At 39.4% G+C, this 15,837-nt stretch overlaps 1 protein-coding gene and 1 non-coding gene across 2 annotated transcripts in view; both read right to left on the reverse strand.

Moving 5' to 3' along the window:
• The window catches only part of WDR43 (WD repeat domain 43), a 40,056-nt gene extending 24,490 nt beyond the window's left edge, over nucleotides 1-15,566 (reverse strand). Inside the window, exons 1-5 of the mRNA XM_033125343.1 lie at nucleotides 15,300-15,566; nucleotides 8,530-8,667; nucleotides 5,109-5,230; nucleotides 1,259-1,379; nucleotides 341-480 (exon numbers count right to left, since the gene is read on the reverse strand). Of these exons, the coding sequence (XP_032981234.1) occupies nucleotides 341-480; nucleotides 1,259-1,379; nucleotides 5,109-5,230; nucleotides 8,530-8,667; nucleotides 15,300-15,524 (746 nt within the window). The 5' untranslated portion in view covers nucleotides 15,525-15,566. The remainder of the gene's footprint in view (nucleotides 1-340; nucleotides 481-1,258; nucleotides 1,380-5,108; nucleotides 5,231-8,529; nucleotides 8,668-15,299) is intronic.
• On the reverse strand, nucleotides 795-879 carry LOC117033512 (small nucleolar RNA SNORD53/SNORD92). The gene has a single exon (XR_004424903.1). It is a non-coding gene; the product is annotated as a small nucleolar RNA SNORD53/SNORD92 (small nucleolar RNA).
• Nucleotides 15,567-15,837: the final 271 nt, after the last annotated feature.

A 15,837-nucleotide genomic window follows, 5' to 3' on the forward strand; every position in this document is an offset into this window, starting at 1 on the left:
TAAATAAACTGCTCTAACACAGTAGTCATCTATTTCAACAATATTAGAGATTTTCTTGAAATTTTTTTAAAAGATTATTTTTAAATTGCCTAGTCACAAAAACATTCAGCCCACTGCACCTCTAAACAAGCAAGGATGAGGTTCTATGATGTAATGCTCTGAAATTTTTCTGATATACATGTTTCTTAAGACAGGTGCAATTCTTTATTACAAGTCAATCTTAATCTAACATTAAATACAATAAAGCAAGTTTCTTACTCATCATTTATAATATTAACCATATAATGTATGACAAGATTCTTTCAAGGCAAAGCTATCTCCCAAATCCAAGATTACGTACCAGACATTAAGTAACCGGTCATGTACTGCTCCAGACAGAAAATAGAGACCTGTAATTCCATCAAAGGGTTGGTTCTCATTAGGAGGTCTGATAGTGGTGAACATAAGTGATGAAACCGGAGTTGCATGTCCTGTGAAGTGCTAAAAAAAGTTACATCGCATTAGGAGAAAAGGAATACAAAACAGTAACAAAAATTAAGAGTCTATATGTACAAGATTTATTTGAGACATTTCTGAAATTAGAGCTCCAAACTAAAGGTGACAAATTTAATTCTAAACAACTAAGGTTCTTTATTATTTATTCTTCTTCTCACTTCTTAAAAACTCCACAGCTGAAAATATCGAAAATTAAGATGTGCCTTCTAACGCCTGTGACCCTACCCCACAACCTGTACTTCTTCCGTTTTTGAGTGAAATAGGCGCTGAATTGTACCCATTTGTACAGGGCTGACTGGGTGCTCAGACACAGCCAAGGGATTGTGGGTCCTCATTTTACTCTCAGTGAGTCGAAACCACAATTTTAGAGCATCATCACAGCACCAAAAGATCAGTAACCCCGAGCACACGCAGAGCCTAATGTGTACCAAACATCCACAGTTAAGCAAGGGGACCAAATGATGGATGCAAGCTAGAAATCAAAATCACTACAATCACTACATAGTAGATAAAAGATTTTTAATTCAAATTCCACTTACTTGTTCTATTCATTTTTCCAATACATATGAAGTAGACACGTCTAACCTATTTAATGTTTAACATCAACAAACCGGATTTGAGGCCAACTTTTATTTCTATTTGATGTGCTTGAAAAAAAAAAGAATCTGTCTTCTTAAAACAGTATTGTATGGCTCAGACTTCTGCCCTTTTCCACACTTACTCTAGATGACTATTACGCTTACAACTAATTTGATTCACTCACTCTGTAGACTTCTTTGGTCTCCAAAACCCATAGTTTGATTGTTCGGCCAGCTGAAAGCAACATCTTTCCATCTGGACTGATACACAGGGAACTGACGCTGCTATTGTCGCCTTTCCATTTGCTGTATTGTGAAGAGAAACAATAATAACTGAATGAATAAGGACAAGACTTTGTTCAGAGCAAAAACGTACCAAAAACCAAATCAGGCATTAAAAAATGCAACCTACGGGTTCTATGCCAAATTTCATTCCCTAAAGACGTGCGTCAGGTAACTAACCTTGGACGAATTACTAAGGTATAGCCTCCCTGATAGGAAAGATTCTCAAGAGGCACCAAGAAATGGGTAAGAGTTGTAGAACATAAAAAAATGGGTAGTTGTGTATCCTGTGATCCATGAGGTGGATTTTGTTAATGCCCAGCAAACTACCATCCTGGTTGGACCTCTGCAAGTCATCCTATCCCCACCAGGGTTCCTATATGCTCTGAAATTAACCTAATAACAGAAGTGAGTCCTCAAACTACATTCCAAAAAGTTATTTCATCCCAAATCCACACAGATGAGCCCCATCCAATAGGGTAAAATAAATTAGGTGTAGATATGATTAGCGGCATGAGTCTTTTCACTTTGTTGCACACTTTAATGTTGTTAGAGGCAACAAGCTGAGCTGTTCACTTATAAATCAAGAAATAACAGCAGCAATCTTATTACCAAAAGAAGCTAATGCTAAAGTGGAAGAAAATGTATTCCTCTGACAATCACACTGGAATACATCAAATTACTCATTTGGAAAAACAAACTTAGACTTCTACCTTATACTACTACACACACACAAAACTTACTGATTAAAAATAAGTATTGAAAATATATATATACGAGAACAGTTTATAATCCTGGGGTTAAGAAAGCCTTTTCAAAGCAAATACAAACCAGAAATCATAAAGGAAAAAAATGGCCTGATTTAATTAAATAAAATGTCTATACCACAAAATAAGTCATTAAATAAAAGCACGAGGTCATTAAATACACGCATTTCATAAAATAAAAGCACGAGGCTAAGAGAAAATATCCAAGATATACACTCTAAATAAAAGACAAATGCTCAGAGTAAGCAGCTCCTTATATTTAAGAAATAGCTCCTTGAGTTCAAGAAATAGAACTCAAAATAAAAATAGACAAAGTATATAAACAGGCAATTCACAAAAGAAAATACAAATTATCAATAAACATGAAAATACTCAACCTTGCTAGTTAGTAATCAAGGAAATGCAGCAATAATGTATGACAATTTTTCCTTTACCCTCATTAGTTCCTAACCTTAACAATTTCTCATCAATTTCTCCAGCTTCAAGGCTCACTTCCATTCATTATTCGACATCCATTCATGAATTGATACATACATAAAAAGCCATAATCCCCACCCTGACAAGCTTCGTGATTCAGCAATGAAAATGTCAGCACAGAGCTACTACCATCACCACACCCTCCACGCCTCCCCCATTAAGAGCTCTGCAAATCAAGGTGTAACCCTCCTGTATCAGCATCACCTGAGAACCTGTTATAATTACAGACTTCCAAGCCTCAACCTGGACCTACTAAATCAGATCTGTATGTATATATAGATCAGTACTGTCTATGCACACTACAGCTTGAAAAGCACTAGATCAGAAGATTCCACTCTGGGAAATATGACTGGTTCCAGAGGAATGACCTACACATACTGACATCTGATGGCCTCCCAATCACTCTACAAATGAAGCCCAACAATTGAGCCACACACACAGTCCGTCCGATCAGATTTTTCATATTTCATTTTCAATAGCAACAGGCAGCCAAAGATCGCCAGTCATTTGAAGAATGCCTTTAACATGAAAGACAGAGACCAAAATCAGAGAAAAATCAAAACACATTCTCAAGAGGGAGATGATGTAGAAAATACAAGAAATAAATTTTAAATCCTATAGCTAATATTTTCGAAGAGTTATGGTGTATTATATGCATAAAAGGAACATGATGCAACACAAAAATATTCAGAGAACAAAAAACAGCTCCTGTAAAAGTTAAAAATATGCTAAGAGAAATTTAAAAAGCCAATAGATGATTTGGAAGACAAAACTGAAAAAAATCTCCTATGAAACAGAAGAAAACAACAAAAGGGAAAAAATTTTAAGAGGAAAAAAAGTACAAAACTTAAAGAATTAGCCCAGGTGATGCAACATCTAAATAACACTGAGTACTAGAGAAAGAACATAGAAAACAGAGGGAATGAAATTACCAAACATATAGTACAAGGAAGAACATGAATTTCCAGGGTAAGTGGCACCTGGAATGCCAATGTAATTCACTGATTCAGGAAAAAAACAGGATATTTTAGGATACTAGGATAATTAACAATGAGAGCTAAAACACAAACAAACAAAAATACAATGAACCAATACTTCAAAATCCTGGGGGAAAATTATTTCCAACCTAAAATTACATATCCTCAAACTATCAATCAACTGTCAGGGGAGAATAAAGATACTCGTGGACAAACAAAATCTCAATAAATTTACCATCCACACACCCCTTCTCAGGAAGCTACCAATTCGGACGCTTCACCAAAAGGAAGGAGCAAACCAACAAAGAGAAAAATGGGATCCAGGAAACAGAGGCTCCGTCTGACAAGAGAATTTTCATGGTGGTGGTGAAAGGAAATCTCAGGACAATGCCTTCCAGGGTTCAGCAGACCCTGGAAGAAGGCAGAGACGTTCTCCAAGAAATAATAAAACTGATTAACTGAACGTGTATAACAACAACTAAGAAGATTTATACAACAATAAGAGAATGAAATGATAGGCGTATACAAACCTAAGCAAATGAACAGTAAGGCCTTTGAACTAGCTTCTTCCCATACATTCTAGATGTGGCTGACAGATTACTTTTTCCCAAAGCATCATTTTGGTTACTGACTCCCAAGACATGACCTCCAGTGGCTCTCTCCTGCTTACCAGATAGAATCTAAAACTCCAAGAAAGTACTTTAAGTATAGTAGAAAAACACTACCAGATTTCAAAACAGTAGGATCAGAACTCCTCTGCCACTTATTAACTGTAGGATGGGGACATCATTACCCTCTTTAGGGTCCTCATCTATTAGATTGGTGCAAAAGTAATTGTGGTTTTTGCTCAATTATTTTTAACCTTTTAAACTGCAATTACTTTTGCAACCAACCTAATACATAGCAATTTCACTACATTCAACAGTCCACATTTATTGAACAGCTACTATACAGCCAATCACAGGCTTAAACTAGAAGAGTTGCCAGCGATTTTTATCTATGACACTTTAGGCCAGACTTCTAAGATACTTTGGCCTATATCCTCTACCTGCCTTACCTCCTAGTATGCCCTTTCTCTAAATTACTCTACTCAGGTTTGAGTAAATCTTCCACTTCCCTTTCTCCTGGTCTTGGCCATTTCCCCACCTTACTTTCCTCACCCGCAAAAGGATTCTTCCACCCTCTTCTATCCAAAGCTTATCTATCCTAGAAGGCCCAACTGAAATCCCTTTTCTTCCACCAGGCCTACTTATTTGACCAGTAATCACAAGTTACCTTATGATATCTCTTGAGCAGTTATTTTACTCTTGTACCGTTCTTTAAGTTTTATGTATTACAATCATGCATGCCCAATTTGATTAAAAGTTCCCCGAGAACAGTCTACAGCCTTATTAGCGTCAATATTCCACCCCCATGTCCAATATCAAATTTTACTTATAACAAGAACGGTCTTGATTTGTCCGACTCTAATGCATTTCCAAACCGTAATCAAGTTACACCTCCAGCACCATAGAACCGTCAATGGTACTCACCACTTTACTCTGCACGTCTGTGTATTCCATTCCACAATATGCTTATCATCTGAACAACTATACAAACAGCCATTTTCTTGATGCCACTGTATGCAATTGACTTTGTTGTCATGGCCACCGCTCTGCAGAGGAAAAAAAAAATAAAATTCATCTAATGTAACACGCACTTCAGAATCATTACTAAACAGTTAACTAAAATGTTAGACTTTAACGTAACTATAAAATCCCTTAACCGGGCAACCGGTTGACTCAGTAGTTAGAGCACGGTGCTCATAACACCAAGGTCACTGGTTGGAGCCCCACATGGGCCAGTGAGCTTAGCCCCCCGCCCCAACTAGATTGAAAAACAACAACTTGACTTGGAGCTGAGCTGCGCCCTCCACAACTAGATTGAAAAACAATGACTTGACATCCTGGAATAACATGCTGTTCCTCAATATTCCCCAATTAAAAAAAAAAAAAATCCCTTAACCTACAACTATCCATTTCCAACATCAAAAAAGAGATAAAATAGCTATAACTTCATCAAATGTTAACTTTCCCTTCTCTGCTAGAAAAAACGTACTTCCACATCGTAAGTCAAAAGACACTAATCATAAATGCCACTTGCTTTTCACAGGAATGCCAGCACAAAATAAAAGACTTCATATACAGTGGTAAAAAGTCTGTGACACTTGCGTGAACAAGGCAAGTCAAATCCTAAAGAGTTTAAAGCCAACACTTAAGGTAAAAATCATGTCCCGTGAAAACAAGCATTGAAAATCCCTATTTAAAAAAGTGCCAAAATTCTCTCTCAATAAAGAAATCACTGTTTCTTCAGGTAAACACTAAACGTTTCCTTGTTGTTACAGATTATGAACCATACTTGAAACATACTCAGCAGAGCAAGATGCTCGCTCACTCAGAGCCACAAGAATGAGACATCACCTGGGGAAGGGCAAATGCAAATCTCCCATCTCACACTCATTCCAGAATAAACTCAGTCAGTAGAAAAAGATGATACATCACCTACACTGTAAGCAATTATTTTCACTCTTTCTACCTGAATTCACATAAATTAAATAAACATACAATGAATCACCACTATGTATATATGCAAAATAAGAATAAAAGTAAAAGTTAAAACTCAAAATCACTACTTCTATCAGATAGATTGCTCCCATCTCAAAAGAAAAATATTTGTGTTTAATTCAGTTACTTCCCTCCCCCATCACCTATCTACTCAAACAACTGGGTCTTATAAATTCCATAGAAAAGATATGCACTATGCAAATAAATTAAAAATTTCAAAGTTAGAAATCCAAGAGACACAAAGCAAAACAAAGTAACATTTTCACGCTGTTCATCTAGCAATTTGTTTAGCATTGTAATACTCATGCTGGTACGGGTATAGGAAAAATGGTACTATTATTATACATGCTAGGGGCTAGTATATACCCTTTTGCCAAACTGTCCATTCAGTCATTCAACAAACACTTATTCAACATCAATTACATGCCAGGCACTTTCAATGTATTACTATTCTAAATCTCAATAAAGTCACGCAAGGTAGGTTATACAATACCCATTTAAGACATGAAAAGTTAAATTGCTTATGCATGATCATGTCACTAGTAGGATTCAACCTCAGGACAGGCTAGTTCCAAAGTCTGCTCCCTTTCTACTTCGCCATACCATCACAACACTCCGTACTTACCCTGACCTTCTTGGTTCTTTTCAATAAACTTATTCCCTGTAAAAGACTTATACATAATCCTGTGAAGTATCAAAATGATCTAAAAAGAAGTTTGTAGGTTCCATCAGCATTGTATCTGCAGCCACAATAGCTGAGTAAAGCAGCTACTACAATGCACGGGATGCGAAGTACCTGCTGACCACAAGACTGACCAAATCAAAGGATGAGCTTCCAACTATTATACCTTGTGGGTAAGAGTCCACCTGAGGACCACATTCCACTTGGAGAGAAGGAGGAATAAAGAGAGATTCCCTTCTTGCTCAATTTGTTTTACAGTTGTTGTATATTTTCATAATCTTTAATATTAAAACAAGTAATATATTTTTAAATGCAGATTAAACATCAGATAAAATTTTTCATGTATCAAATTAGCTGCATTTTGTTAGTGACATTGCTGTTTTATTTGGAATATTCAATGGCGGTAATACTACTATTGAAACACAGATACCATCCTTCCATTGCTGACTACAAATGAGGAAAACTCTTCCAGAAAGTCTTTTTATACTATGTATTAAAAGCCTTAACACTCAAACCTTTTGACTCACTAATTACAGGTTAGTAATTCTGGGAATCCATGTAAGAAAAAAAAAAAAATTTGTAACAACTACAACCAAAAAAAAATCGGAAACCATCTAAATGGTCAGTAATAGTTCAATCACCAAGGGACTATCCAATGTAGTGTCATTTTAGGCAGTCATTAAAAATGTTCATAACTAGTTCTTGACAAATATGAAAATTGCTTATGTTGTAATTTATCGAAAAATATTAAGATACAAAATAGATGGACAGAACTCAAATGTATTTTTTAAACATATGCATAAAGCAAAGAAATACACAATCTATTGAACAGAGGATCGTTCAGTGATAAAGTATAAGGGAAAACATTACTTTATTCATATATACAGAAAGCATTCCTCTCTAAAGACAGAAGTTTGGTGAACACCAGAAATATACTGTACTACACATTGTCTGAAACAAATTATGGAAGTTCAGTTACTGTCTTGCAGAGCCAAACCCTCACTTCTCTGCTCTGCAATGCTGGGGCTAGGATTCTGCAAACCACATTTCTGCTTTGCCAGCTGAAATCACCAGTAGGCTCCACCAATAAAGGGCGCTAGAGAGAGAGAAGGCTGGAGGGGGAGCAAGGGACTTACTCCTCCTTCCTGTCTCCCATTTTGCGTCACCCCACTGCTTCTTCACCCCAGCAGTGGCAATCCTTTTAACAGCAGGTGAATGCAATTTTTCCAGCGCTTGAAGAACCAGTCTCATCACCGCCCTTCAGAGACACTAGCATTCAGCTGGAGTCCCCTCCTCAGTTTTGCAACCCAAGCCCATGGGCCAACTCCTGCTCAAAGAGACAGCAGCACCAAGCGCACAATACCTGCTCATCAAAGGTCTGAGTTTTAGCAATAATTCCAACCACAGCCCTAGAGGTGGTGGTGGTACCCTTTCTTATTTTCAATCTAGTCAACAATTCTTCCTAGTCTGATCTATAATAAGGACTATGTTATCTATCATAGCTACTATCAAATATTACTATTCAGCATTTTAAATGTGGAAGGGGCAGAAAAATACCCCTATAGTGCAGACCCTATAGCATATCCTAAACAGTTTTATTTTTAATAATTCTCTAATGTACCAGTTTCCGTCACATCTTTTATATAAAACATACACACATATACTTACTATTAATTTACTGTGTAATTCTCCTTTTACTGTACTGTATAATAAAATACTACCAACTGCTGTACCAAGAGCCAATAAGTCGGTCTGGTTACTCGTTCCTATAGGTTCTGATTTTCTTTTTTTCCTCTGGGGACTTTCCTAGAAAAAATAGAAAAACAACAACAACGTTTTATTTTGTAGTTCAAACACTGAAACATCATTAATGCATAAATGCAAATGCCCAATAGCCCACAAATAAAACATGATTGCTACTAAGAAACACTTTTTTAAAAAACAGAGGTGGGATTCGTGGTCAGATTTCCTTCTAACTACTTAGGGGGAAACACTCCAATGGAAGCAGAGCTCCTCATTCTCATCCCCCTATCTCTTCCCTCTCCGGAAGGCACCAAACAAGGCACCTTGGTATGTATGCTCTTAGTATTCTCTCAACAGGTCCACGCAAAGTCTCCACTCCCAAGCAAAGACATTACAGATCCATACCAAGGCAGCCAACACTTCTCCCTTTCCCTCTATCTTGCCTTGCATTCCAGCATCACTTTCAAGAAAAGGGATACAGATGTTTTTATATTTACAAACATGCATTTACTTCAATTTGAGTGAAAAAACAATTGTCACTAGTAGAGCGCCACAGAGCACACACTGGAGAAGTCACTCTGGTGTCTAATTAAGGGCTAGTCTGAAAGTTCCATATTGCTTGGTGATTCTAATGATGTAAGAGGCACAAGTTTCAACCTAGTGTCAAATGCCACAAGACTTCTTTGACTTATTTCAAAAATGATATTAACAGCTCCTGTCTGTCCATCAAAAAGACAATAAATGACAACTTCAAAATACTACATCAGCTTATAATGCTGAAAAATAATTCACCATTTCAGAGCTTCTCTTCCTCATTTATGATTTTTTTAATGAAAGCTTGCCTGCCTATATTTTATTATGGCATAAAGAAGCTCTAAGAAATCCATTCTGAGCCGGCCCAGTGGCTCAGGTGGTTGGAGCGCCGTGCTCCTAACGCCTAGGTCGCCGGTTCGATTCCCACATGGGCCAGTGAGCTGTGCTCTCTACAGCTAAGTTTGTGAACAATGGCTCTCCCTGGAGCGGAGGTTGGCGTGAGCTGCTGTGTGCTGTCGTGGGCTACTGTGTGCCGCCATGAGTGGCCGGCAGCCAGTGCGGCCGACTTATGACCGGCAACCGACTGCCTCAGCCGGGGGGTGGGGGGGGGGAGCGCAAGGCTCCTAATACCAGCATGGGCCAGGGAGCTGTGTCCTACACAACTGGACTGAGAAACAACGGCTTGAACCGGGGTAGGGGGATGGGAGCGGAAGAAAGGGGGGAAAAAAAGAAATCCATTCTTTTAGTGTAAAACAGACCATAGGAAAGAGAATATAGTGCAAGATCTCTGCTCTGCTGCACAAAAACACCAGTCCAGGATATATAAAAATCTGCCCAACCCAAAACTACCAATAAAAACTATGATGTTACCATCAAGAATATCAAGGAGTAGATTTATAAAGCATTTTCCATTTTTTATTTATCTTACAGAGACGTTAAATTTGAAGAATCTGATTCATTGGACACAGGCAAATGACAAAAAGATTTAACAAAAAATAAGGTAACTATTTTCATCCAGAAAAAATAATGCATATTTTGCAAGTCCTGAAAAATTTATCTACCCTAATAAACCCAAAAAAGAAGTTACAATTAAAAACCAAAGTATAAAACAGTCTGATCAACAGTAACATTTAATTTATTTGAAACATTGAAACTTTAGTACAAGGCATGCCCTAGATCCCAGCTTCAGTTAAATGAAATTTCTTGAATGATCCCAGAGGCATAAGGTTATGAACACAAACACAGTGGAGAAATACATCAGCCTACTACGACCTAGTCATTTCTGAAATATTCTAGAAATTATTTCTTCTACTTTTGGTTCTCTCATACCAAATTAGAATGATCTATACTGAGGTTTCTAACGTGTGAAACACAGGCTGGTCCAAATATGCACAATACGCTTTTCTGCAGATTTGAATTTGCATTAAAAAACACAAAGAAATTTTAGAAATTAAACATCACCTATTCAAAGCCCTCATTTCCCTATCAACAAAATCTCTATAATTTTGGGAGAAGCAAGCACAGTCAACAAGTGGGAGGAGTATCTACAAAATCTATGCCCAATTTTGAGGATCACTGACCTAAACCTAAGTAATAATCCAATTAATTAATCTCAAAGAACGATTGACTCATCATGTTTTCTCAATTAGATGATCTTTTTAAAAATAACTTCCCATGCAGCAGGATGAGCATGTCCAAACAGGTAGCTAGCACATCAACCAGACAAGAACTTTATATAACCAATGTGCATTTTAGTGAGCTCTAATATTTTAAATATTATCCCATTACTATATATTTCTGAAACCAATAGTTTAGTGCTATGCATGATTACAGATTATGACAGACCTTGGTTGGCAGTTTCTCTCTTAACCTGTTAATCCTGTGATCAAAAACTTCAGTGACTCCCCCAAAGAGTTAATCAACATAAACAACTCTCTGCCTTTCAAAAGCATCTACATTTACCTCCAACTCACCTTTTCAAGCCTTATTTCCAGTTCCTTCCTTACATTACACTCCGTAATCACAAATACTTTCCAGTTTTGCCTTTGCTTCTCCCTACACTTGGAGGGGCCTTTTCCTACTAAACTCAATTTTCACTTGGTTAAAAATCTACCCATGCTTCAAGGTCCACCCTAATATATTTTCTCCACAAAAAACCTCTTCTTTCTCTCTTAAGTCAGACTCTGCTTTGCACTACATACACGGTATATTTGAATTATCTTTATTTCTTCTTTGATGTTTCAATCATACTGTTTTGTTTCCTCTAACATGCCTAGCACACTGTCACATGCACATTAACTGCACATGGAAACGTATAAAGTAATGGAAAGAGTAGGCTAAAAATTTAATTCATATATTTGTGACTGGAAAATCTGAGTTCCTAAAGGTACCAGGAGTGAAGACCAAAAGGATGTGATTTTTTAGACTAAAGTCTTTCCCAGTATGAAAGTCTGACTGAGCTAAGCAAATCAAATACTAGTCTGAAGAAAGCTGACCTGCATTTGATCCAAAAGGTAATGAGAAGGCTGAGTACCGAAGGGCACACGTGCGTGATTTATAAAAGCAAGACGTAGTACAGACGAGGTGAAGGCAGAGGAAAAAGCACATCCAGGTACTGAGAAGTCTGAATTTCATGAATTAAGCAACGGCTTTTTAGACAGGTTCCAGAGTAAGAAAATAGTTTACACGGGGAGCCAGTACAGATACTCACAAGAACGTATGTATATATAACTGGAACATGTTTCACCAAAAAAACTTATCCTTTACCATGCATAATATACTGATACTATTTCATTTTTTAATCCCATCACAACCCACTTAGTCTATTTTGCAATCAATCCACTAATGGATCAAACCCTATTTTTCAAAAGCACTGACCCTAGACACTGAAAATGATGCCAAAGTTTGAAGTTTCATTTTGCAATTAGTCTCCTATACCATTTTTTGGCCATCTTAGTCACTTACTCTAGCAAATGCTTCATCGATAACAGTCAACAAAATGTGTGCATTTTATATATACAGAATTTATATCAAAACAAATTCTAATACACAGGAACTTCTATTTCTGCCAATGGGACCTAATCTGCAAACTTGATCTTTTGAAGTTGAAATACTGGAGAGACCTTAAGGCTGCACTGTACAGGGGCAAAACTGGATTGTGCTCTGTCTCTAAGGAATGGAAGTGGGGATACTCTGCTCAGATTTTTCCTAGAAACATCCTTAATCCTAGAGCTACTGTGCTTGCCCTGTCCAATGCCTGAAATGCCACGTGCTTCATCCAACAAGCACTAAGCTGTGAGGATGTGTTTTGCGGGGGTTGCAAAGCAGTATGAATACATTTACTGTGGTAGCCAATAGTAGACAAGGTCTGTTTCTCCAGGGCTCTACAGAAGTTAGGGAAGGAAAAGGAGAAACGTTTGAGAGAGTTACGGGAGGGTATGAAATAGCAGGGTCAGTTCCCAGGTGGCTCAGCCACTTGCTGTGTGGCTTTGGCATATCATCTCAGCCTCAGTTTACACACATAAACCTGAGGAGCTCAAAAAACAGCAGCCATCTGTAGTTCATCAGTCTGTCTCCTTGTACTTTTCTTGTCATCATTACAGGTCTTCTTCCCCCAGGCTCCATCAACCAAATGGAATGCTTGGCCATATAATACGTATGAAAACCCTCTAAAAATTGTTATGGCATAAATGCAAAGTATTATAATCATTCTATGACCAAGAACAAGAAGCAGCAATCTCACCTAATTTTTCTAAATATTTATGAACCACTGCTTTAACTCCTGCTACCCAAGAAAAACAACATCAACTCATTTTCCTTCGTTTGATAACGTCACCAAACTTTGTCCTAGGGTGGCAAATTACCAATTACTGAACCAGACGCAGGATATTCTTACAAGCTGATTTACATTAAGGATTATAGCAGTAAATGATAAAATGAGCCCATATGGAATACTCATTGATTCATTCATGATCAACTGACATTCAGTGAGCATTCACTACATGCCAGGCCATACTACACCAGTCATATACACTGTGTCTCCTTTAATCCTGAGGACATTGACAGATGGATAGCATAATCTCCATTTCACATTTGAGAGTACTAAGATCGTAACCAGATGCTAGGACCATGGGCTTCAGAATAACAGCCTTTTCATGCCTCTTACCTTCAGCCTCATCGATGTAAAATAAAAGGGCTTAGTAAGATGAGAGCATGCTAAAACTTAAGTGGAAAGAATCATGACCCAGGGACCTGGGAGCTGAGGTGGAAGCAGTTACTACAAATCGCTCTTCATTCTCTATAAAAATCACATGGCCTTTTAATATTACGCCATATGTATTATGCAAGTTTTAATACAGGAAAACTGCTTCTCCCCCTAATTTTCAAGTAAAACTGATGCTCTAAAAGGATACATCCCCAAGATGATGAAGACTGGATGTCTCTACATTCCTCCCAGCTCTCAAGTCTGTGATTCAAGATCTAAAGTTACAGTGTAAGAGCACTGGACCATCAGAGTACCACAACCACATTACTGGTTATTCAGGCTTTGGTGAAGTAATTTAAACTTTCTTAGTTCTGATTCTCAGTTTTTAAAAACGTAATAATTTCAGGGCATTTCAGAGTTGTGGCTGAAATGAGAGCACATAGGTAAAAGAATACGGAAACCTCTAAAGTTTTTTTCATGTAGCCCAACTCTCATTTTTCAACAAGACCCCCAAAATTAAAGTGACTTGCTCAATGTGACAAAATCAAGTTTGAGCTGAGTCCTGGTTATGAAACCAAATCCAGGTATTTTTCTATTGTATTAGAGTGTTATATATAATCCAAAACTATGACTTTGAACAGGAAATTTAAGCCTAGACAAGAAGTTTTATACCTGAGGCATACAATATGATTGTTAAGTCAATAGCAAAGTGGGCAAAAAAATTTTGCCAGCCTAATATTATTAATTTGTTGCAGATAGTGGAGAACTGAGCTCTAAATTCCTGAGTTCTAGTCGAGGTTCTGTTTTTGGCTTTTGCAAATTGCTTAATTTTCCAGAGCCTCAGTTTCTTCTTCTCAAACAAAGTAAAATGTTAGTTTTTACTTGCAGGGCTAACCATACAAATAAGAGCTATTAATAACAAAACCTATAGCACTTATGCACCAAGAACTATTGTAAATGCTTTATGCGTTATTAAATGTTAACCCTCACAACCACTCTATCTATAAAGATATCTATAAGATTTTACAAATGGGGAACTAGTGTCAAAATTACAACTACGAAGCCAAGCCTGGATTCAAACATAGGCAGTGTAACTTAACTGCAGTTCCCACGTGTGTGTTAGAGTAGATGTAGTCCAGTGACTCAACAGTGAATGGCATCTTACCCAAGATGGATCCCTAACAGTGAAAAGCCTTCCCAAACTCGGCAGTGTCTCCCCTAAGACAAACTTCACCTGGACTCATATTTATTAAGTTAAACTACTTCTTCACTTTGCCTCCAATATTCCAACGCTGACTTCAGACTTGGGGGAAAGAGGTGTATAAAGGGACGTCAAGCAAATGTTAAAAATAAAAAAGCAAGAAGGTTCAAACGGCTGGAATGGAAAAGAGCCCGGGAAAGTTAAGAGTTTCAAGAGAGTCCCACGTCCTGAACGTGTAAAACACGTGGTTAGCCGGCACCCAAGGGTGGGGGGTGGGGATGTCCGGAAACAAGACTTGTTGATTCCAACCGTCCAAAGCAAAGCCGATGAGTGAGGTAGGGGTCGGAGAAGAGTAGTGTAGCCCCAAGGCCGTCCTCTGTCAGAAGCCAGGGCTCTGAAAAGCGTAAGCTGATGAGCAAACGCCCGCAGAAGGTAGCCCCCTGGGGGGCTGGGGCCTGGGCGAACATGGCGCCCAGGCGAAAGCGGGGCGCGGGGCGAAGACCCTATAGAGCCCGCTGGTAGGACTCCGGTCCACCGCCCGTCGGATCGGGCCGAGCCCCCCCTCGCTGCCCTCTGGACAGGCCGCGCACGGGGCTGGCGGCGTGGGCCCACTCCGCGCCGCCGCCGCACTTCGTGTCTCCTCGCCCCGGGCCTCCAAGGGCCACGCGTGATGCCGGGCCACGTGCCGAAGGGCCTGGGGAACGCCGAGGCCGAGTCCGGGTGGGCGCCCGCCCCCCACCGTCCTGCTCGCTTTACCTTGGCCTGCAGCCGCGCTGGCGCCCAGGCCAAGCAGGTGCAGGTACCGCTGAGGTGCGCGGAAGGCACGTACTCTTGGTGCAGCCGGTTGCTGGCTGTCTCCCACACTCGCAGGTGACCGTCGGCAGACGCCAAAGCGAAATAGGCCTGGCTGTGCGGGGAGAAGGCGCAGGGGACCCCCGCCGGAGACAGGGAGTCGGCAACTCCGCCGCCGCCCGCCGCCATTGCTGCTCTGGCTCCGCGGCAGCCACGTGTTCGCCCATACGCAGGCGCACCGGAGCGGGGCGGGGCCTGGAGGGAGGAAGTGGGGCGGAGGGAGCGCAGAGAGCCGAGGGAGTGGCTCTTCGCGATGCTACAGAACGTTGTGCGGAGCCCACCCTGTGGACGGTGGCCCGCTGGGCCCAATGCTAACTTGTACGGCTACGAGGGAGGACGTGTGGAATAACTGGACTGTACACTGCTAAGCAGAGCCCATTCCTTTAAAAAAAAAAAAAGAAAGAAGAAAGGAAAGGGTTTGGGTTTAATAACATGATTGGAT

This window comes from Rhinolophus ferrumequinum, chromosome 13 (genome assembly GCF_004115265.2).
Source record: "Rhinolophus ferrumequinum isolate MPI-CBG mRhiFer1 chromosome 13, mRhiFer1_v1.p, whole genome shotgun sequence".
In the NCBI taxonomy this organism is placed as follows: domain Eukaryota; kingdom Metazoa; phylum Chordata; class Mammalia; order Chiroptera; family Rhinolophidae; genus Rhinolophus; species Rhinolophus ferrumequinum.